The sequence below is a fragment of the Coregonus lavaretus genome (assembly GCF_964263955.1).
Source record: "Coregonus lavaretus genome assembly, chromosome: 4".
Taxonomy (NCBI): Eukaryota; Metazoa; Chordata; class Actinopteri; order Salmoniformes; family Salmonidae; genus Coregonus; species Coregonus lavaretus.
In genome coordinates, this window is record NC_139991.1 from 16620755 (window position 1) to 16643297 (window position 22543).

The 22543-nt window shown below is 45.4% G+C and overlaps 1 protein-coding gene and 1 long non-coding RNA gene across 3 annotated transcripts in view; both read right to left on the reverse strand.

Moving 5' to 3' along the window:
• Positions 1 to 3340: 3340 nt before the first annotated feature.
• On the reverse strand, positions 3341 to 6231 carry LOC311128014. Its single transcript, XR_014613169.1, has 2 exons — positions 4772 to 6231; positions 3341 to 4660 (listed from the first exon to the last, which is right to left on the reverse strand). It is a non-coding gene; the product is annotated as an uncharacterized lncRNA (long non-coding RNA).
• A 1902-nt stretch (positions 6232 to 8133) lies between these two features.
• LOC311128013 (protein MTSS 2-like) overlaps positions 8134 to 22543 on the reverse strand; it is a 64809-nt gene continuing 50399 nt past the window's right edge. The window contains exons 4-15 of one of the 2 annotated variants that reach the window (XM_084159942.1): positions 20902 to 20986; positions 19290 to 19381; positions 18858 to 18932; positions 16836 to 16993; positions 16279 to 16386; positions 15761 to 15858; positions 12130 to 12349; positions 11920 to 11994; positions 11245 to 11394; positions 10564 to 10740; positions 10122 to 10287; positions 8134 to 9819 (exon numbers count right to left, since the gene is read on the reverse strand). In XM_084159942.1, the coding sequence (XP_084016068.1) occupies positions 9032 to 9819; positions 10122 to 10287; positions 10564 to 10740; positions 11245 to 11394; positions 11920 to 11994; positions 12130 to 12349; positions 15761 to 15858; positions 16279 to 16386; positions 16836 to 16993; positions 18858 to 18932; positions 19290 to 19381; positions 20902 to 20986 (2192 nt within the window). In that variant the 3' untranslated portion in view covers positions 8134 to 9031. The remainder of the gene's footprint in view (positions 9820 to 10121; positions 10288 to 10563; positions 10741 to 11244; positions 11395 to 11919; positions 11995 to 12129; positions 12350 to 15760; positions 15859 to 16278; positions 16387 to 16835; positions 16994 to 18857; positions 18933 to 19289; positions 19382 to 20901; positions 20987 to 22543) is intronic. The other variant, XM_084159943.1, reaches the window with a different exon arrangement.

A 22543-nucleotide genomic window follows, 5' to 3' on the forward strand; every position in this document is an offset into this window, starting at 1 on the left:
TGGTGTCGTCTGCGTAGAGGTGGATCTGAGAGTCACCAGCAGCAAGAGCGACATAATTGATATACACAGAGAATAGAGTCGGCCCGAGGATTGAACCCTGTGGCACCCCCATAGAGACTGCCAGAGGTCCAGACAACAGGCCCTCCGATTTGACACATTGAACTCTATCTGAGAAGTAGTTGGTGAACCAGGCGAGGCAGTCATTTGAGAAACCAAGGCTATTTAGTCTGCCAATAAGAATGTGGTGATTGACAGAGTCAAAAGCCTTGGCCAGGTCAATGAAGACAGCTGCACAGTACTGTCTTTTATCGATCATGGTTATTATATCGTTTAGGACCTTGAGCGTGGCTGAGGTACACCCATGACCAGCTCGGAAACCAGATTGCATAGCGGAGAAGGTACGGTGGGATTCTAAATGGTCGGTGATCTGTTTGTTAACTTGGCTTTCAAATACTTTCGAAAGGCAGGGCAGGATGGATATAGGTCTGTAACAGTTTGGATCTAGAGTGTCACCCCCTTTGAAGAGGGGGATTACCGCGGCAGCTTTCCAATCTCTGGGGATCTCAGACGATACGAAAGAGAGGTTGAACAGGCTGGTGATAGGCGTTGCGACAATTTCGGCGGCTAATTTTAGAAAGAAAGGGTTCAGATTGTCTAGCCCAGCTGATTTGTAGGGGTCCAGATTTTGCAGCTCTTTCAGAACATCAGCTATCTGAATTTGGGTGAAGGAGAAGTGGGGGGGGGGGGGGGGGGGGGGGGGGGGGGGGGGTTGGAGCATGGGCAAGATGCAGCGGAGGGTGCAGAGCTGGTGGCCGGGGTAGGGGTAGCCAGGTGGAAAGCATGGCCAGCCGTAGCAAAATGCTTGTTGACATTTTCGATTATCGTAGATTTATCAGCAGTGACAGTGTTTCCTAGCCTCAGTGCAGTGGGCAGCTGGGAGGTGCTCTTATTCTCCATGGACTTTACAGTGTCCCAAAACTTTTTGGAGTTAGTACTACAGGATGCACATTTCTGTTTGAAAAAGTTAGCCTTTGCTTTCCTAACTGATTGTGTATATTGGTTCCTGACTTCCCTGAAAAGTTGCATATCGCGGGCCGTACGCCACAGGATGTTTTTGTGCTGGTCAAGGGGAGTCAAGTCTGGGGTGAACCAGGGGCTATATCTGTTCTTAGTTCTGAATTTGTTTCTTATCATTCCTTAGCCAGAGCCCCGCCTGTAGAGCAGGGTGTTATTATGAAGAGATAGTATATTGTTATCTGGTTTATGAACTGTTTTAATGTCTGTCTGGAGCTCAGATACATTATTCACATAGCAACTGTGTGGAGAGGTTAGGTATGTGTATGCGTATGGCTACAAGACAAGACATCTGAACTATTATCTCAAGTAAGAATCTTTTGTTAGTGCTCTGCACTTGCATTATGAGACATTGATCCAAATTAGGAACACTATCCGTTGAAGTAAAAAATAGCATTTCTCAATGCAGATGCCCTCCCAATTGACAATGTACCATATTAATTGTTAATCAGAAGAACACGAGAAGATTTAAAAAATATGTCAACAAGAAAGTGTCTCACTTGATCAGGTTTGGTTATGAAAGACATCAACTTGTAACTGGATGTTGTGGATGCAGGATCTGGGTAGTATTAGTGATAGGCATGACATAATGCAGCATTGATTTCACAACTCACAACCCATTTCAGTTTAATGCATCATTATGAGACACATCAGATAACAGATATCAGATACTTGTAATACTTACAAGTAGTGTAGCGCTGCTGTTCACGTAATCCATGCATCCATGCATATTATTCCATTGTCACTGTTTTAACATTTGTTACAGGTATACGTACCTACTCTGCTAAAAAGATAGAGGAAAATGCATGGTTTTTTTCACAAAATGTTATGCAGCATTGAATTCACAACTTGTCTAGTTAATGCTAAAGAGAAGGCTACCTGACAAGAACCTCCCCCTTTCCCCTCCAGTTCTGTGTTAATATTCAACACTGTTTCAGTAAACTTGAATCATTCTCCTCTTTTGTTATTCTACTGCTCTCTCTGGCCTCACAGCACTAGTGTAAAGGATATGTGGGCTTTATCTGAAGCATCAAACGGTTTCTGAGCTTGACATCTGTTGTCATCTTTGATCAATCAGAGTGATGATGGAGATGCCGCATCTCAATAGTCCAAAAAGTGGCTTCCTTTCCTCTTCTCCTGTCCTCCATCTCTACCATTCTGAAAGACATGCCCAAGGGAAAACAAACCCATTGGTAGTCTTCCGTCAAATTGGTTTCACCTATCCTCATGTCTTTAAGGTCATAGCAGAGCAGGTAAAGGAGATGAGGAGAAGACACTGCTAGACTATTGAGATGCACCCCAACAGATCATTTTGAAGTATGTCCACCACTTGCTCACTTAAACACACTGGAGGGAGGAGTGATATGGGTGAGGATGAGGTTCGGAGGAAGTAGTCTAGGCCTACTTACAATAAAGTAGCCAACCCTACCCCCCACAATTGCTCCCCCTCTCATGGTCTTCAACTACAACAACGAAATACCTTGTTCAATATCTCCTCCACCAGCTTGCTATTAGTGGAGCTCAACTTGTACCTTTAAGCATTTAATTAGTTTCAACAAAATGGGAAGCAAAGAACAGCAGAAATACAAACCCCCTGCCTTACCCATACAGTCTCACTCAGGCGGAGGCCCCAAGTCCCCATGAGTTTCAAAGTCGGCCGTTCTCAGCTTAATTGTGCCCCACTTATTTTTAATTAAAGTTTCCTTTGTATGGTTTAAATGGTGGCTGGGGAGATGACATTAAGTAAAGGGGATTTGTCCTTGTTCTGTCAGTTGTTTAATGAAGACAGACAGTTTTTCCATGTACTGATGTCACTAACTCATTGTGTGGAGTCCAGGATAGGCTTCTGCATGGTCTCCTAGCAGTAACACTAGGGTGACATATAGACCAAATAAACCAGACAGACCAACACTTCAGTATTCTGTCCCTCTGGTCAATCTGTTATTTCAAGCAACACTGAGCGCAGGGTTGGCACAGGAGGCTAGACTTACTGCTGAACTTAATTGAAGTTTTGGGTGAGATACACGCATCATTGGCACTACCGACAGACATCCCCCTCCTGGAATCAGAATTTGTCTTGCTGAGTTCTACAGCATCCTCTGTGTTAGTCCTAGCAGATCTCTGGCGCCCCCTGTCAACCAAACATGGAACAAACGCTTGGCTCTCTCTATCAACTCTCACCCTCTAGTTTAACAGTGAGAGCTGTTTATTCCACTAAAACACATTTTAAATTCCAAATGAAGGACTCTTGTCTCGCAAACCCATGCACAGTTTAAGTACAACTTTTATTAATACTGGAATCATCACAGTGCGTTTTGTTACATTAGCAGTGACTAAAGTTAACAAAATGAAAAGGATTAATATTACAAAAAGAAAAACGTGTCATCAGCAACAGAGGCAAAACAGCCTTGGAAAAAAGGTCACAATTAATGAAAGAAGAAGAGAAGGAGAGAAAGTAGAAGAGACAACAGCACCTGTAGCGTTACGTGACTCCATTGGAGGGAGGGGGTTTTGTACAAAAACATATGCACACATCATATCTCTTCACAATACAGTAATGAAAATAACGACTTCATAAAAACTGTGGCAAGGGTCAAGTTCATAGACGCAGTGGTTTAGCTTTCATATTGGATTGGGCTTTGGGAAGAGGAAGGGGTAGAGAGAAGATACCACAGAGAATCCACAAGTGATAAGACATTCAGTTCTGTTACCATGGCACCTGGAAACGCCAGTCACCTCCTCCCTGCCTGACTACATCTCAGGAGCTGACAGCGTTGAGTTAACGGATGGTGACATCGTTGTGGGGTGACTTTATTGGTATTTTTAAATAGACGGGGACAGGCTGTGTGTGGGTGGGAGAGTGGGCATGTAGCCACCTTGTGTAGAGGCAGAGTCCACATTTCTCCATCAGTGTCAGAGATCCTCAACATACGTCAGGGCAGACTTCGTGAGCACGAAGACACACCAACGCAACGCTTGTAGTCAATGTAAACAAACTACTCCAAGACCACATACAGTATAACCTCCATACATGACCTACACCCTACAGCTGCCCAGCTTGATTCAATCTCTGCCATGACATATGCTTGAACATAGTAATTATAAGCTAGTTAAAGGAAGAGGGGCTTGGGGTGTTTGGCTACCTTACAACGGCGTGAAGTGATTTGCAGGGTCACAGTACGGCTGTGTGTGTACTGGCCGCACACTAACACCAGCCTAGATGAGTGTGTACTGGCCGCACACTAACACCAGCCTAGATGAGTGTGTACTGGCCGCACACTAACACCAGCCTAGATGAGTGTGCACTGGCCGCACACTAACACCAGCCTAGATGTGTGTGTACTGGCCGCACACTAACACCAGCCTAGATGAGTGTGTACTGGCCGCACACTAACACCAGCCTAGATGTGTGTGTACTGGCCGCACACTAACACCAGCCTAGATGAGTGTGTACTGGCCGCACACTAACACCAGCCTAGATGTGTGTGTACTGGCCGCACACTAACACCAGCCTAGATGAGTGTGTACTGGCCGCACACTAACACCAGCCTAGATGTGTGTGTACTGGCCGCACACTAACACCAGCCTAGATGAGTGTGTACTGGCCGCACACTAACACCAGCCTAGATGTGTGTGTACTGGCCGCACACTAACACCAGCTTAGATGTGTGTGTACTGGCCGCACACTAACAACAGCCTAGACTTTAAAGACGGTGTATGTTGGCCAGAATGACTATAGTCCAAAGGTTTTCCTGACAGTCATGAACTTTATAATGTTCTTACAGTAATAAGGCTAATTAACCAAGCTCTTATCCAGGACTAAGAGGGGGAGGAAGGAAAGGTTGACCTGTGTTAGGGAAGGCATCATGGAGACCACTGAGACCCAAAGACTCCTGTTACATATCCAGTATCACACATTATGAATGAGTTCCATTGTTATTTCCATATAGCTTAGCGGGGAAAAAGTATTAAATCACACACAGTGAAACTCACAAGGCAATGAAAGCACATTTTCTCTATTGAAATTGTGAAAGAGATCTGCATAAGTGTATTCAAAAAACTATTTAAATAAGTGTAATTTGCGACCGAGGCTGTATTGCAGAGACAAAGAAGTGAAAAATTAATCTCTATACAGCACTGTGCAACCTCTCTCAACATGAAGAGAAAAGTATATTATGCTTAAACACTCCCATCAACCCATTTGCTCCATTCCCCTCACGACAGCAATAATACTATCGACACACCACCCGTGGCTAGCGCAGCAGGACAAACAGACAAACAACTCACCCGATTTGAGAGAGAGATAAGTCACATGGGCACTTATCGCAAATTAACACTCACTCAAGAGTGAAGTTAGGGCTTAATTCAAATTATTTCATTAGCTATAATCCAGCCAGCAAGAGACATCATATCATGTTCTCATGGAAGTGTTGTTCTTCTAATGTGAAACTAGCATTTTATTGTGATGACACAGTTATTCCCTGTCCTTGCATTAGCCTCAGTGTGAAAGTGTTTCAGTCAAAGTCCTGTTGGGGGTTTGGGTTTGGCTCTGGCTTAAGAGCTGATGGTGAGGCAGGCTATGGAGTGAGCTGCTAGTAGGAGTTGGGGTTGTGGTGGATGGGTGGATAAGAGGTTGAAAAGCAACAAGCTAATTTATTGAGAGTAGAAGTGGGGGTAGACCACTGGGCAAAAACGGGTTAAATCAACATTGTTTCCACGTCATTTCAACCCAAAACATCTATGTGGTGACGTTGAATCAACTTGGAAAACTATTTAGATTTGCAAAAAGTCATCAATGTAAGGGCTGTCTTTTTTCACCCAACTTTTAACCTAAATCCAATGACATTGCAATTATACTTTTTTTCATGTTGAATTCTTGTTAGATGACAACTCAACCAAACGTTGAACTGACGTCTGTACCCAGTGGAAGGATGGCGAGAAGAGCAAGTGATAGTGAGGAAAGAGGGAAAGAGAGTCTAGGAGCCAGAGACAGCCCAGCTGTGGGAATGTGAGGGAGTGAGGTGACTGCTAGTCATCCACCATGGGGTCTTGGAGGGTGTCACCTCAACCCAGACAGAGAGACACAACTGAGACTGACACCTCTGTAGTTCCCCTGTAGGGGTCCTTTTCAGTCTCAGCCTAACACACACTAGCAAACAGTCTCACCCATTCTGTCTGTCTCTGTGCCACATCCTGTCTTTCTCTCACTCTAGTGCTTTGCTGGAAGTGACAGTTACAGAGTTGGGTTCTTGGGAACGGTAAGGAGCATCACACACAATCAGAATGAAACAGTGTAATTCAAGCATGACAAGAAATTGGAACAGAATAATTGCCAGAGTTAAATCTGCACATTTAAAAAGACGTAAACATGTTTACCTTTTTGTTAGATAAGAAGTTGTATTGTTAATTTGGCTAATAGACACACTGCCATATTGCTGTCATACACTGTACACTTGACATTTGCCTTTTTTTCTTCAGTAATGCGAAATAACGTGAGTTAAACTCCTTAAAAAAAATTCAAGCGATTTGACTTGTACGATTAGTGCTCACCTTCTTATACAGTATATGTATGTATATATGTATATATAAATATACATCTTTATGACCTGTGCTAGGCAGAAATTCTCTGGATGAGCATGCTCTGGTCCAGAATGCACTGTGGCAGGTGAGGTCACTTCCAACCTGGGCCACTCCCACCACACTGCTGGTCCTTCCCCTTCCTCCCCCGCCCCACCCCATCCTGCCCAGTCACACCCACACCCTCTTACAAAGCCCCTTGCTGAAGAACTATTTCAGAGTTCATGAGAAAAGTGCACTCCAGCAGAGGAGGGATATCCTACAATAGCAGGCGTTTCTCTTATCTTCTCAAAGCAGATCCTAGCTTTAAAACAGCCACAGGCATGTCTAAAACAGTGCTCTATTTAGGCAAAATAAATAATTAAAAATTTAAAACAAAATCAGCATTGAGATACATTTTGTAATGGTCATTGTAGTCAAAGTGAGGACATCAACAGTCACTGCTAGGGAGCATGGGGAGATATCCATGAAGTTCATCACTACCCTACATACAGTACAACGGTCAGATTAATGCTCTCTCTGCCTGCTCAGATCCTATGTCACTGTGGTACACTGTTCACTGGAAATTCATATATTTTTTTAATTGACAAAAGTAAGACTACAGCATAACATTATTGCAAAAAATATGGCAACATAATTTTCTGACAGGTTATTCTATTTTCATACAGATTCTAGTCTTGACTTCCTGCTGTGCATCTGACTCTTAACTCAGGCTTACAGTATGAACAGGCAGTGAAATGCTCATTCCATCTCTCTCTGCTGCAGCAACTCTCTTCCAGCTAACTCTGTAAACATAAATACCCCACTTCTTCTTCCCAATCTGGCAACCCCTTACATTATCCTCACTGTTTCTCCCTGGCTATAGTCACTCTTTCATTCTAATGTCCTTAGCAAAGCCAGCTCCCCGCATAAGGCTGCACATGGGTCAAACAAGCAATGGATCTCATGTTTGAGACTCACAATGACTAGTACAGCAGCTTACCATCCCCCTCTTTACATAAATGTTATGTTTTAAATAAATCCGTTTTTGGAATTCAACCTCTTCAGCATGGACCCATTGTACATAACCATGCCCCCAATCCCGTATCCTTCCGTTCCCATTTCCCACCTTTCTTTATCACTTCCTTATTCGCTCTTCTTCTCTCACCAATTGACCTGCTTCACTCACTGGTCTGTGGCACGCAGCAGCCCACCGCATGACAACCAAATGTCTCACTCCCCCAGCACCCTCGTCTCATCACATAGCATGACCACACTGACTCCTAGTGGTCACACTAGAAATAAACCTTCAAAGTGCTTCAGTTTTCTATGATTTTTCTGTATTTTAACACATCAGACAAGGACTTGAGAAAAAGCTAGGGCCAAAGTTAGACAGCCACTGTCATATATACTTGAGCATGCCTGATGATTGCCTGCAAGTAAAAAAATAAGACAACCTAGACCTAAGATAACAGCTTCTATTTCTCCTCCACTCCGCAAACAGAAAATAAAACACATTTATTGCTCCATTTCTTATTAACATGTTCTCTCTGGATTTAGAAAATATATAAGCCTGGCTTAATTTTGTAGTTTCTCATACAGTGGTAACAGGAAATCAAATGTCACAATAAAAACAGTCCACTGAGCACAGACGTCAATTCAATGTCTATTCCACGTTGGTCCAACGTAATTTAATTAAAATGACTTGGAAACAACATTGAATTAACCAGTGTGTGCCCAGTGGGAGGGTAACAACAAACGACACAGAGGAGAGAAGCCCCACCCTCAAATACAACCAGCTGACCTGCAGCAGAACTCTGCCCACCTCTTACACACACACACACACACTCTGTTAGCCATGGTTTAAAGCTAACATTGCGTTGTCAAAGCCTTGTGGCCTGAGCCAAAGGGAGAGGGAGAGATGGAGTCCCCAATGTCCTCACTTTTCGTCTGTCTCTCTGCCACCTGCTGCCCTTTGCTTTACTCTAGAATGGGGGGTAAGAGGTTGGGTGAGGAGTGGGGGGTTGTGGGAGGAGGTGGAGAGGGTGGCTGGAAGTCCAGGTCCCTATAAACAGTATCTCTCTCTCTCAGCAGTCAGTCCAGTCCAGACAGTCTCTATATACAGTCTGAGGATCCCGTGGTGATAGTGGTGTTAATAAAACAAACATGCGTCCAGACACGCTAGAGTTATAGTGGCCAGAGCCTGTCATTATTATTCATTATTTACCTTTTAATTATCAGCATTATTATTGTTATTTATCATTTACTTCTAATTAAACTTCTTTTTTTTGCAATCATCTGTTGTCATATTTACTTCTTTACTACAGAGTCAGTACTGTATGTAGTGGTTGGGGCACCTCAGTGGGTGCAGGCTATGCTCCCTCCGTTCCGCTGTGGGCCATCACAAAATCCTGGGCGCTGACCTATCGTTGGAGACGGTCTTGCGGAGGCGCACGCCCCTGCGGATGGACACCAGCACGTCGGTTCCTGACCCGGGGGCCTGGGGGTCATGCTGGGGGGCCGGGCCAGGCGGGGGTTCATCAGGGAGGTTGGGGAAGGGGAACTGTCCCTCCCCAAGGGCATGGGCACTGGCAACCAGCTCTCCTATCTTCTCCACCAGGCTGTGGCGGTTAGCGGCTATCATCTGGTCCTCCTCAGAGCCATGCTGGGCAGCCTGCTGGACATACACACTCATCTCCATCGCTCCCCCAGACCCCCACGCTGTGTTCGGCAGGCTCAGACGCTTGGGAGAGGCCTTTACAAACTCCAGCGCGTTGGGGGAGGAGTCATCCGCCACGTAGAACACACACTCCTCACTGCCCACGCGTACCGGAGGCCCGGGGTACCCCCCAGGAGCATCAGGCACCGTGGGTGTCTTCACTGGCACTATGGGCGGGCGGATGGGGATGGGGCCCGCGTTGGACAGGGTGCGCCTCACACCTGGCTTGGTGGATGGGGTTCGGCGGATGGTAGCAGTCCCAGGGGTCCCAATGCCCCCTCCCCCTCCAGGCACTCCGCCTTGGGCCCCACTGGGCAGACCTGCAGTGCTGGCCGGCCTCTTGGTCTGGATCATACGGCGGTAGTTCTGGGCGATGTTGCTGTGGCGGGGGATGGTGGACGACTTGTCAAAGTCAGTTGACGCCTCACCTTCAGCATCTCCATTCACAGAGTAGCAGTCATAATCCGACACTGGGGGAGAGAGAAAGATAGAGGGGTGTGGTGTGTTATTCAGTGTTGTATCTAGGTGGAGTGCTACCAAGTAAGGGGATGGGGGCGTGTATACTCTAAGTTGTGAGTGTGTCTATTAGGAGGTTGAGTACTGCATGTATGCTGTGTTGTCATGTGTTGCTGCCATAAATAAATAAAATAAATGTATTATTCTGTTGGGGCTGGTTCTATAGTACATGTATGTTACCTTGAAAGAGGACAGTGAGTGTATCTCTCTGTTGGTTAATGTATGTGAGGTTTTACTCTATGAGAGAAGGAGTTACCCTGAGAGGGGATAGTGTCCTCGGAGCAGGAGGGGGTGGTGGTCTGGGTGCTGTAGCCACTAGAGTACTGCAGGGAGTCCCTGTTGCTCTTCTGCTGCTCCATGCTGAGACCACGGGTCAGGACCATTGCCAGGTCACTGGCTGCTGGAGACACCTCTTCACCGTGCTGGGAGGAAGCAACAACACACACTTAACACACTCTCTACACTGTAGAGAAATATGATTAGGATGATAACTAAGTCCAAGGTTTTCAGAACCGTATCGCAATCAATAGCCTTAGCAAACACTATCATACGGTAGGAGCACAGGACCACTACCAAGCACAATGGACAGACTATAACTACCAAAGTCCAATCCGGTTTAAAAATCCAACAGTTGTGTGATAGCAGCATGTGTCTTGTATTCACACCATTGTGAGGTAAATCTGCATATTCTCTGTTACCTTGGCAGCGATGGTGGCTGGGGTCATCCGGGGCCTCTGGACATCATCTGGGTGAGCACCAGCATATCCCTGGGAGCCTGGGGATGCCTCGCTCTCCCTCAGCCTATCCAGGGGCTCCTTCCTCCGCTGAAGCGTGGCAGCCAATGGCTGCTCATAAGAACCTACCTTGGACCAATCCTGAAGAGGTGGGTGTGGTTAATAAGAAGCAGGGAAAAGCAACAGAGCAAACTCTCCAATGAGAGAGACCCGTCCACTATCCAGCAGTTTGACGCCCTTCATCTGGGTTCAGTGTGGGGGTACTGTGGGGGGGGGGATTCCTCATCGTGTGTGTGTGTGTTTGGTATTGGGCCAAATTGATGAGTGGGTTTATTGGTTTGAAGCCTTTTGAGTTTGTTAGGCTTCGAAAGATGAAATGGATGCCATCCATGGCCTGCTCAGTTTAGCAAATCACCATACAGGAGATTTGAAACCAGGGGTGAGACTGATGGCCAACGACAACAGAAAAGGCACACAGGTTAGGGAGCAAAGTAATGAAGTCATGAGTGAGTTAAGCAGATGGTGAAATTAAAAGAAAAACCTGGTGAATAAGCATTAACTCAAGAAGCACAAATTATACCACAAACCAAAAAAAGAAAAAACTAACCAAAAACTGCAAAGAAAAGTGTGCAGATGAAAACAAACCTTCCAGCAAGGAACCTTTGATGTGGGAGAGGTAGTGTTGGATCCAGGGGAGCAGTTATAGGGTGGGGACGCAGGAAGTATGACAGAGAGAGGTCTGATGGAGCCAGTGTGAGAGAGAGCAGGGCGGAAGGTAGCGAAGGACGAGCCAAACTGCGGAACGGAGAGACAAGATCGTGATCGTCAGAGCGTCCATCAACACCAAAGGCTTATGGGAGGAGCCTTTGTGATGTGACCTCTGGGTCACAGAGACATTCTGTACATACACACACACGCACACAGGTGCATGCACGCAAGTACGTGCATGTGCACTCTCAAACACACACATACACAAACTGTACGAGTAGCAGAAGAAAGGTCTGCAAAGTCAAGAGATCAGCGGTGATAGAGCAGATGACCACAAGTTCACCTGGGCTGATGAAGAACACATACTTAGGGAGACCATCCTGCTGGTCAGTTTTACCAGCTTCTCTCATAAACATATACAGTACAACATTACAGTATGCAATACACAGACAACTAAAATGAGCATGGCTATAGTGTATTCACATTATTTTCCGAAGTCAGTTAATCGTGTGACTGACTGACAGAAATGTGAGATTGATATTCTGATCATGTATTCCAATATGTTTGCACACATTAGGACAGGAGTGTGAGGTAGGTAGCTGTTGTACTTACCGTTGTGGGAGAGCTGCACTCACTGACTGACTGGCAGGTCTCGGATGCCTCTGAGGATGCAGAACTTGATGACTTCTGCAGAAGGAAATAGAGGTCAAGAAAGAGACAGAATGAACGCAAAACCAAGTCAGAAGAGTAGAGGAATTTAAACCAAGGAGAGGGCTGAGCTACGTTTCAGCACTGCAGCGACATCTGTGATGGCAGTCATACCTGGCTGGTGATGTCAGAGGGCATGGGCGAGGGAGGCTTGGAGTAGACATTGGCGTCCTGCGATATGAAGCCTGAGTCATGGGAGGAGACGCTGCTGAGACGGTGAGCGTTCCCCGGTGGCGGCTGGGCCAGGCTGCGGTAGCGATAGGACGAACTGGGTGAGTGAGTCTGAGAGCCTCCGGAAGAGCGAGAGGCGCTACTGTGGGCGCTGTTCACACTGCTGCAGGGGGGTGGGGCCAGAGTGAGAGGGTGGTGAGGGGGCAGGGGAAAGGGTCAGGCAGGGTGAAGGGAAGTGTTTAAGGGAGGGGGATATCATATAAACCACATTTATGAAGCAAGAGGTGGAGAAGGTAGGAGATTGAATGAGGATGTGTAGTGATGGATATGGGGAGAGAGTGATGAAGTGAGATGAAACGTGGAAAAGGAGGGAGATTGATGGTAGCGAGTTACAGTGAAGTATGGGCCAGAGGAGCAGAGCAAGCAATGGGTAGAGTTCATATGAGAGAGACAGGTAGTTTATATGATGGGTAGAGTTCATATAAGAGAGACAGGTAGTTTATATGATGGGTAGAGTTCATATAAGAGAGACAGGTAGTTTATATGATGGGTAGAGTTCATATAAGAGAGACAGGTAGTTTATATGATGGGTAGAGTTCATATAAGAGAGACAGGTAGTTTATATGATGGGTAGAGTTCATATAAGAGAGACAGGTAGTTTATATGATGGGTAGAGTTCATATAAGAGAGACAGGTGGTTTATATGATGGGTAGAGTTCATATAAGAGAGACAGGTAGTTTATATGATGGGTAGAGGTTAAGATGAGGACATTTCCAAGTTGGAGTTGGAAGTAGAGAGCAGCAGCAGTGAAAGAGGGGAACCCAACCAGAATAGGGGGGAAGGAGGCACAGAGAGTGGAGAAGCCAAACACACAGGAAGAGAAAGAGGCCGTGCAAATACAGAGGAATAGGAAGTGATCAAACCACAGGAAATAGAGAAGAGGCCAAACACATAGAACACCAAGGGTAAGTATGAATGCAGAGTGGAGAGGTTGGGAGACACACACACATAGAGGGATGGTGATAGCCATGTTAAGGATGGAGGGGGGTCAGAGGTAGAGGGTTGGGAAGGGAGAGGAGGAGGGAACATGGAAGAGACAAGATGAGAGAGTGTGAGAACATGTGAGAACCAAGCATGGGTAGATTAGACACAGGGCACATGGCAGGGTAGTTGGCATGCCCGAAGACATGGCCTCCCAGACAGTGACACAAGCGACACACACACAAACACACAGATACACACACACACACAGACAAGTAGACCATGCCACCACATCAGAGCACTGTTGTGACAAGCCTGAGAGATACTTCTTCAGAATAGAGGACACCACTTCAGACCTAACAAGTGTCCTACTTCATCACACATGTCAATAAGTGTGTTTGACTCAGTGCTCAGTTTGAGTTTTTGTGCTCAGTTTGAGTTTTTTTGAAAAACACTCCATAACATTGTAATATAAATGTTATGTGCTATTTGTTATCATCAAACAAGTCTGTTTTAAGTTGAAATAAAGTTGTAATTTTCACCACTAAGAGAAAAAAGACAGGGGAAAACATTTAGTGCTCTGAGTGTTGCATGCCACATGGCGCCATCTGTGATTAAACTCTGTGAGGACAGAGGACACAGGACGACACAACAGACATATGGACCAGCAGACAGATGCTCAGACAGACGCTCATACAGACATGCGCAGACATGCAAGGGTGCCTCTTTTACTAAGATACAACACTTATCTGAACAGCACCTCTCACTGACACACTTTCACTGTCACTTTTATTGTCAGAAATACTGTATGTGTACACTCACATAGCCTACAACATACAGTTGAAGTCGGAAGTTTACATACACCTTAGCCAAATACATTTACTCTCAGTTTTTCACAATTCCTGACATTTAATCCTAGTAAAAATTCAGTGTCTTAGGTCAGTTAGGATCACCACTTTATTTTAAGAATGTGAAATGTCAGAATAATAGTAGAGAGAATTATTTATTTAAGCTTTTATTTCTTTCATCACATTCCCAGTGGGTCAGAAGTTTACATACACTCAATTAGTATTTGGTAGCATTGCCTTTAAATTGTTTAACTTGGGTCAAACGTTTCGGGTAGCCTTCCACAAGCTTCCCACAATAAGTTGGGTGAATTTTGGCCCATTCCTCCTGACAGAGCTGGTGTAACTGAGTCAGGTTTGTAGGCCTCCTTGCTCGCACATGCTTTTTCAGTTCTGCCCACAATTTTTCTATAGGATTGAGGTCAGGGTTTTGTGATGGCCACTCCAATACCTTGACTTTGTTGTCCTTAAGCCATTTTGCCACAACTTTGGAAGTATGCTTGGGGTCATTGTCCATTTGGAAGACCCATTTGCGACCAAGCTTTAACTTCCTGACTGATGTCTTGAGATGTTGCTTCAATATATCCACATCATTTTCCTTCCTCATGATGCCATCTATTTTGTGAAGTGCACCAGTCCCTCCTGCAGCAAAGCACCCCCACAGCATGATGCTGCCACCCCCGTTCTTCACGGTTGGGATGTTGTTCTTCGGCTTGCAAGACCCCCCTTTTTCCTCCAAACATAACGAAGGTCATTATGGCCAAACAGTTCTATTTTTGTTTCATCAGACCAGAGGACTTTTCTCCAAAAAGCACGATCTTTGTCCCCATGTGCAGTTGCAAACCGTAGTCTGGCTTTTTTATGGCGGTTTTGGAGCAGTGGCTTCTTCCTTGCTGAGCCGCCTTTCAGGTTATGTTGATATAGGACTCATTTTACTGTAGATACTTTTGTACCTGTTTCCTCCAGCATCTTCACAAGGTCCTTTGCTGTTGTTCTGGGATTGATTTGCACTTTTCGTACCAAAGTACGTTCATCTCTAGGAGACAGAACGCGTCTCCTTCCTGAGCGGTATGACAGCTGCGTGGTCCCATGGTGTTTATACTTGCGTACTATTGTTTGTACAGATGAACGCGGTAGCTACAGGCGTTTAGAAATTGCTCCCAAGGATGAACCAGTCTTGTGGAGGTCTACAATATTTTTTCTGAGGTCTTGGCTGATTTCTTTTCATTTTCCCATGATGTCAAGCAAAGAGGCACTGAGTTTGAAGGTAGGCCTTGAAATACATCCACAGGTACACTTCCAATTGACTCAAATTATGTCAATTAGCCTATCAGAAGCTTCTAAATCCATGACATCATTTTCTGGAATTTTCCAAGCTGTTTAAAGGCACAGTCAACTTAGTGTATGTAAACTTCTGACCCACTGAAATTGTGATACAGTGAATTATAAGTGAAATAATCTGTCTGTAAACAATTGTTGGAAAAATTACTTGTGTCATGCACAAAGTAGAAGTCCTAACCGACTTGCCAAAACTATAGTTTGTTAACAAGAAATGTGTGTAGTGGTTGAAAAACGAGTTTTAATGACTCCAACCTAAGTGTATGTAAACTTCCGACTTCAACTGTATCATCCACACACCTAGGCTCAAAACAAAGAATCCCCCTTTATTGATCAAATCAAATGAATCCATGTCAATACAAATGTCTGTATTTCTAGTCCATGTGTCCTGTCTCCCTCTGGTTCGTACCTGCACATGCTGCTCTTCCTGGAGCCAGAGCTGCTGGGGGAGGAGGGAGGGGTCTGGTAGGACCAGCTGTAGTCTGAACCCTTCAGGTCTTTAATCACCTGGGAGAGAGAGAGGACAAACCAGTTGGCGCCATATAAGTGTTGTACACCTGAAAGGGGGAAATATGAGAAGGATTCACATGGACACGTAGCATCAGCTTTAGTTGTAATAAATGAGCTGGTAAGCTGTGTGCTCCCCCTATAGGAATTCATAGGCATTACTAACCAAACTCTGTACAAACAGACATCAATAGAGCACAGAGATCATATTATCACATTCAGATAAATGAATAGCATATTGCTTGCTGGTACACATTATGATGCTATTATTGTTATGGCACATTTTACTCTATCATACAAGCACTGTTTCATCTAGCATCTAATGACCTCTGTCTAGACGGTGGGATTGAGAGATGGTGCATTATACTAAAATACTAGACAAAAAAATTATACAAATATCTTAGAAAAGAGTGTCGGTACCTGCTCGCTGGCGGGGGGCAGTTTGTGGGGATCAGTGGTCAGCACAGTGAGGTCATCAATAATGGCCTGGAGGTGAGTGATCTCTCCCAGCATGGCAATCTCGCCATTCTGATGAAAGAAATTAGACTCATTTCAGTCAGTTAGTGTTATTATATATAGCAAAAGCATTGGCTTTATGTGAATGACTGCCACTGTTTTGACTCAACACCAGAGTGCAATGTCAACATATTTTAGCTGGTGGCTAATTGACTTTGTCACCCAAGTTAGGTTTCCCCTCCTCCTGTTTCATCTTCAGTCTGGCCCAATCGCAAATCGTCCCCTAAACCCTTCACCCTGTGCACTTGTGGAGATTTGATAGGATTTGATTGGTATGAGCAACCTGGTAATAGCTCCACCTCGCCCTCTGATAGGCTAGATGGAAGTTTTACCATATTGCTTATACCAATCAAATCCTCTCAGATCTCCACAAGTGCATAAAGCGTAGGGTTTAAGGGATGATTTGGGATTGGCCCCATGTCTCACCCATACAGCCCCTGCCTCCCCTCCTCCAGTCTTACCACTACAGGCTGCAGGAAGCCGATGAAGGTGCAGAAGCGTCCCCTCTCCTCCACCAGAGCTCTGCGCACCGCCTGCTTCTCTGTCTCCTCCATCAGCAGGTACATGTCATTTACATCATGCATGGCACTATCCAGCTGGGGCTGCAGGTCCCCTCGGCCTGGGGAGCCAGGAGGGAGAGCACAGGGGACAGGGGGACAGGGACAAGGGGCAGGGAAAGGGAAACAGAGGGCAGGGGCATAGTATACAGGGAGTGGGGGGATTGGGAATGGAGAGAGAATGGAAGGAAGAGGACAGGGGATGGTAGAAGGACAAAAAGAGGAGAAGAGGGTAACAGAGAGGTCACAAGGAAAAACCAAAGTGTGACACACAAGAGAGAGGAGAAGGAGAGAAAGAAAATATTAGAAATGTGTGGTGTGTCTGGGCTTGAAGGGACAAATCTCACCCCTCCCCTCCTCTCATCCCTCCCTTCTTGGTCCCCCAAGCCAATGACAGGCACCATGGACACAGGACAGAATGATCTACAAACACTACACTGGTACTGTATCTACATTAGCTAAACAGAAATACATACAGACACTAAACAGACTGACATCTACAGAAGTTAAACCAAATAATGAAAAATGAAGGAAAAAAAGGTATGTCTTCAAAATGTCTTGTAATGTTAAGTCATGCAGCAGGGAGTTGTGTCAGAGATGGCCATGATAGAGAAGAGAGGGGGGAATCTTAGTCAACAGCAACCAGTGCTGTGAGCAGAAAGAGCTTTAGACCAACAAGTCATGCAGGAGTCACAGAGGTCACAGGACAGCATTCCAGAGGCCTCAGAAAGAAGACAGACATTTCACGGTTACAACTAGTATGCCTAACTAGCTGAAGATGAGTGAATCACACCAAATGTATTAAAGTGATGTAAATCACTTAGCTATTTACTATCTCTCAATAGTAATTTTTTGGCAAGGGAAATCCCCTCTACACAGGATACATGTAAAGAAGAAACTGTAGCATAGCATAGCAGTGTTGTGGGACGGGAACAACATACTTACCCTGGATTTCTACAGAAGGGAAATCAACCACAGACAGAGAGAGAGAGCGAGAAAGAGAGAGGGAGAGAGGAGGGGAGAGATAAAGAGAAAGAGGAAGGGACAACAAAGATGGGTTGAGAGGAGGATTTGGGGGACATAGAGGGGGTCAGAGGGTTGACAGAGGTAGAGGAGAGAGAGCAGAGATTGTTGAGCTCATCATTAGGGTTAGTACAAGGAAGCCATCACAGCTCAGTTCACGGCCAAAGTGTGCAAGGTTAGAGCAAAAACACTGTTGCAACCTAATCAAAACCAACTCAACCTTGTAAAGCAACCCAAACATCAATGTTCCACTGGTTTTAAGATGAAATACACCTCAGGTAATCATTTTAGGTTCTTGCATCTGCCTGGCAACTGTCTCGAAACAGCCTTAAATAGACAACAGTCATTATTGGCTGTTGGATCAGAGTGAACTGCTTTATCACGAATGAGGGAAGGCCTGTCATTATCATCCTGACCACCAGGGGGGAGTGTTGCTCTATAACCTCAGTCTTCAACAACAGGGAGTGGAGCTATGTTCTCCGTCCCTCACTGCGGCTTCCCTCATCTCGCTCCCTTTCTGTAGTGATTTGAGGCAATGGCCCTTTTAAAGACCAAACTGTAATCTTCAACAAGCTACAAACACATGCCAGCTATGTGACTCTTGAGAAAACACATTGATGTAGTCAGAATGCCTTGGCAAAGGATCTCACCTTGAGGATTTGACCTTGACATTTTCAGCACTACTACTCCTACTGTAATATCATGCTGAAGGGGAGACACAGCTGAGACCATTACATAACAGAGAATGTCCGGGTTAACCTATAGTTATAGAAGCCAAACAAAATGCACAACCTGCTGTGATTTCAGAGCGCTGGATAGACGGAGAGGGCAGTTTAGGAGTGTTCAGCCATGCTAGCTGTCAGTCAGAGAGCGACAGGGAGAGAGAGAAGAGGAGCAACCTACCTTTCCGGGCCTTCTTCTGCAGTTTCATGGTGTCTGAGGACTTCTTCTTGATCTCATGACGAGATCTCTTGTACTCTGGAGGAGAGACAGGGGACTGAATGTCGGCCATATTGATGCAGGAGACAGAGGGGAATACGATTGGCTAGAGGTACCCTGTGTGTGTCTCACCTGTTTCAATCATGGCCATCTATTCATCCCCCTCATTCATACTTGGCATATATCACTCCTCACCTCTCCACCATGTTAGCTGATGTGTGGTGAGCGTTCTGGCACAACAATGGTTGCCATGCATCACCCAGGTGGGTGCCACACATCGGTGGTGGATGAGGTGAGTTTCCCCCTTACTATGTAAAGCGCTTTGAGTACCTCAGCCAGTAGAAAGGCGCTACATAAATCCAATCCAATATTATTATTATTATTATTAATATTCACCTTTGGCATGGTCCTTATCCAGCTGGTTGGCTGTCTTCTTCCAATCCTCAATCCTGTCCTGGAGAGGAGTGATCAAGCTCTCCATCAGGGCACTGGGAGGACAGAAGGATGGAGAGAAAGAGAGAGGTACAATGGGTGTGTTAATTCATGGTTATAATAATGATTTTCTTATCCATTTAAATGTAACAATTTGGCTTCATCTGGTTCACATCATATGGAACACGTGGACAAAATGAGTCTGTGCCATGATAAATTCTAAAAATATGTGTTCTTATGAACCATGGAAAATATAAGCTCTAAGATATACGATTTTTGGAAAAGGAAGACGGTTATATAATTTTGTGGTTCGTCCCACTTCACTATTTTTGGTATGTGGCACATCTGCACACCGGATGAGCTGGGAGTCCCATGGTGGAGTGTGGAAACTGCAGCCTCCCAGGTCGACCACTCACAGACTGACAGCACAGTGCTGATGTGGGCTTCAGCCCTGATTATAATGTGTGGCAATGTAAACGGGTGAGGAGACAGGTTTTAATGTGCCACCACGGGGTGAGGAAACTTTTGCTCCTAGAAATGCTTTGTAAGGAATGTAAATACCCCAACAAGACACCATCATCATCATCATCATCATGGTAATAGCCTCTGATTTGGAAAAGTCATTAGAGACTACAGACTTACTAGAAGGGATTCCTTTCTTTGAGGTTTACTGTATGGTCTAGAACAGAGCAGGCTGCTGCTGGTGGTTCCATTCATTTATCTTAAGTGTCTGAGAGAATAGTCTACAGATGTCCTATAATGAGGTGCTTGGGATTTGGGGAGAGGTGAGGGAGGGAGAGAAGAGGGAGGAGTGGAGGAGCGGAGGAGGAGGGGGGGGGGGGGATGGAGGGTGTTAGTCCTCACATTCTGTTTTCTCCTCCCTCCTGTCTGCATCATACATTTTAGGGAGAGAATGTTCCAGTCTAGATAGCGTATAGAATAACCATTCTGAGGTGATCCTGTGTCTAAATCACACTTACACAAGTATTCTGCCCTGCTATTTCCACATTACCACAGACCCGACCCAAACACTGGGATAGACTTACATTGAAAACCCATGACTGGTACCTCACTCAGTGGAGGATGACACGTGTCAATTCACTCTTCTAGCATGAAGAGAGTCTGGGCGGCAGGTAGCCTAGCGGTTAAGAGTGTTGGGCCAGTAACCGAAATGTTGCTGATTCGAATCCCTGAGCTGACAAGGTGAAAAATATGTCGATGAGCCCTTGAGCAAGGCACTTAACCCTAATTGCTCCTGTAAGTCGCTTTGGATAAGAGTGTCTGCTAAATGTAAATGTAGGCCTACCACCTATTCTCATTGCCATATTGTTGTAGCCTCTGAACAAAAACAAGGGCTCACAGTTTGTCCAAAACTTACAACAGACTTTTAGAAGGTCAGCCAGGGAACATGGATGGGATGACAGCTACTACTCATTACTGTTGGCTATCATCGCTAAGATACGGTTAACACAGAGCAGTGACTGACAGTTCATGGGACCAATCCCCACTAACGGAGTGATGGCAGGGACAGAGCTAGGCCTATAGGAGGATGCCTGTGTAAGAGGGCGGGACTTACTTTGTGAAATGGCGCAGTTTGGCCTCGATGCTGCGATGCCGCATACACATCCTTGTCAGCGCTGATCCAATGTCTCTGGTGGCGCCTGAAAGAGATCACAATACAGAGGAGGTTAGGAAAACGTTCAGTCAACGTAATGTATACTGCAGACCGACAAGCCAGACAGACCACCAAACAGACTGCCCACTGAGGTTTGTTTAATATTCACTCCACAGACAGCAGCAACCTGGAGGTAATATACACACACTCCTACCCTAGTCCAAATAAATATATTAAGGAGAGCCTTTTTAGAGGCCTACACAGTGTGTGTGTAGTGTACAGTATGTGTACAGTGTGTGTGAGACTGTGAGTGAGTAACCTGTAACTCTGATAAACATCAGGCTATTTTTAGCCGAGAAAGAACATTTGGAAAAAGCTGACCCCTGACTCTGAGTGTGCCACTTCACTTGCTTCCAAAGAAGGTGAGCCAAGCTACCCTAGAGTTTTAAACCACTGGTGTTACTGGCTTAGAAAGAGTATTTTTCCAACAACACAGAGTTAAAGATAATTTAAAAAATTAAATAATAATAAATAGAAATAGTGACACGAGGAATAAATACACAGTGAATAACAAATAACAATAATGAGTAAAAATAACATGGCTATATATAGAGAGTACCAGTACCGAGTTGATGTGCAGGGGTACGAGGTAATTGAGGTAGCTATGTACGTATAGTAGGGGTAAAGTAACTAGGCAACGGGATAGATAATATGTTAATATGTGAGTAGGAGGAGATATCTGGAGAACTAGTATCTAATACATGCAATATCTGATAACCTCTAACATCAGGGTTAAATCTCACCAGTGGTGACAGAGGTATGATCCTGTCATGACCAGAATGGGAGAGAGAGAAATACAGACAAGGTATTTGGGTCTTAACCAGGGAGGATCAACAGGGGGCGATATAGAGGATTACATCCAGCCTCCTCCTCCTGAGCCTAGCTACTTTCCACTCTGCTGACTGGTAACTAAAGATTGGGGACTCTAAAGAGCTGAACCCAGATTTCTGGACGTGACACAAGGGGTTTAGCTCCGATGGGATTTACCCCTTTTCTCCCTAATCTTGGTGCTGAAGGGTTATCTAGGCAAACCCCACCCTATCCACACCCCTCTCTCTCTACCTGGGGGTGGCTCGGACTACACCCCTGCCCCTACACGTGCCCCAGTGGGAGGGAGAGGGCAGGGAGAGGGATTACCCCAACTACGTCTGATTACTCCTGTTGGACAAGCAGACCCTTCCACATCAGATAAGTGCAGAGACCAGCTCCTTCACCTAAATCATATCATCATATTACTAGTCCCTGTCTCCCAGTGGCTCATTGACATCGCGTGTGAGTGTGCCCTGAGAGTGACCTGAGCTGAGAGACAGCAGGATCCTATCTGAGTCAATAGGAGCATCCAGCCCCCTGCCCCCGGGTCCACCTCATCCCCATCATTACAGCCATCACCCTGACACGTCATAATGACTGATCTGGGGCTCCTGTGACCTTGGCCTACTCTTGTTGAGGTCCTACCTATAGGACTGGTGAGAGATGGGCTCCTAGTCTATAAATGTATACACACTGATTACACACAGAGAAGGACAAATGAGAAAGGGGAAGG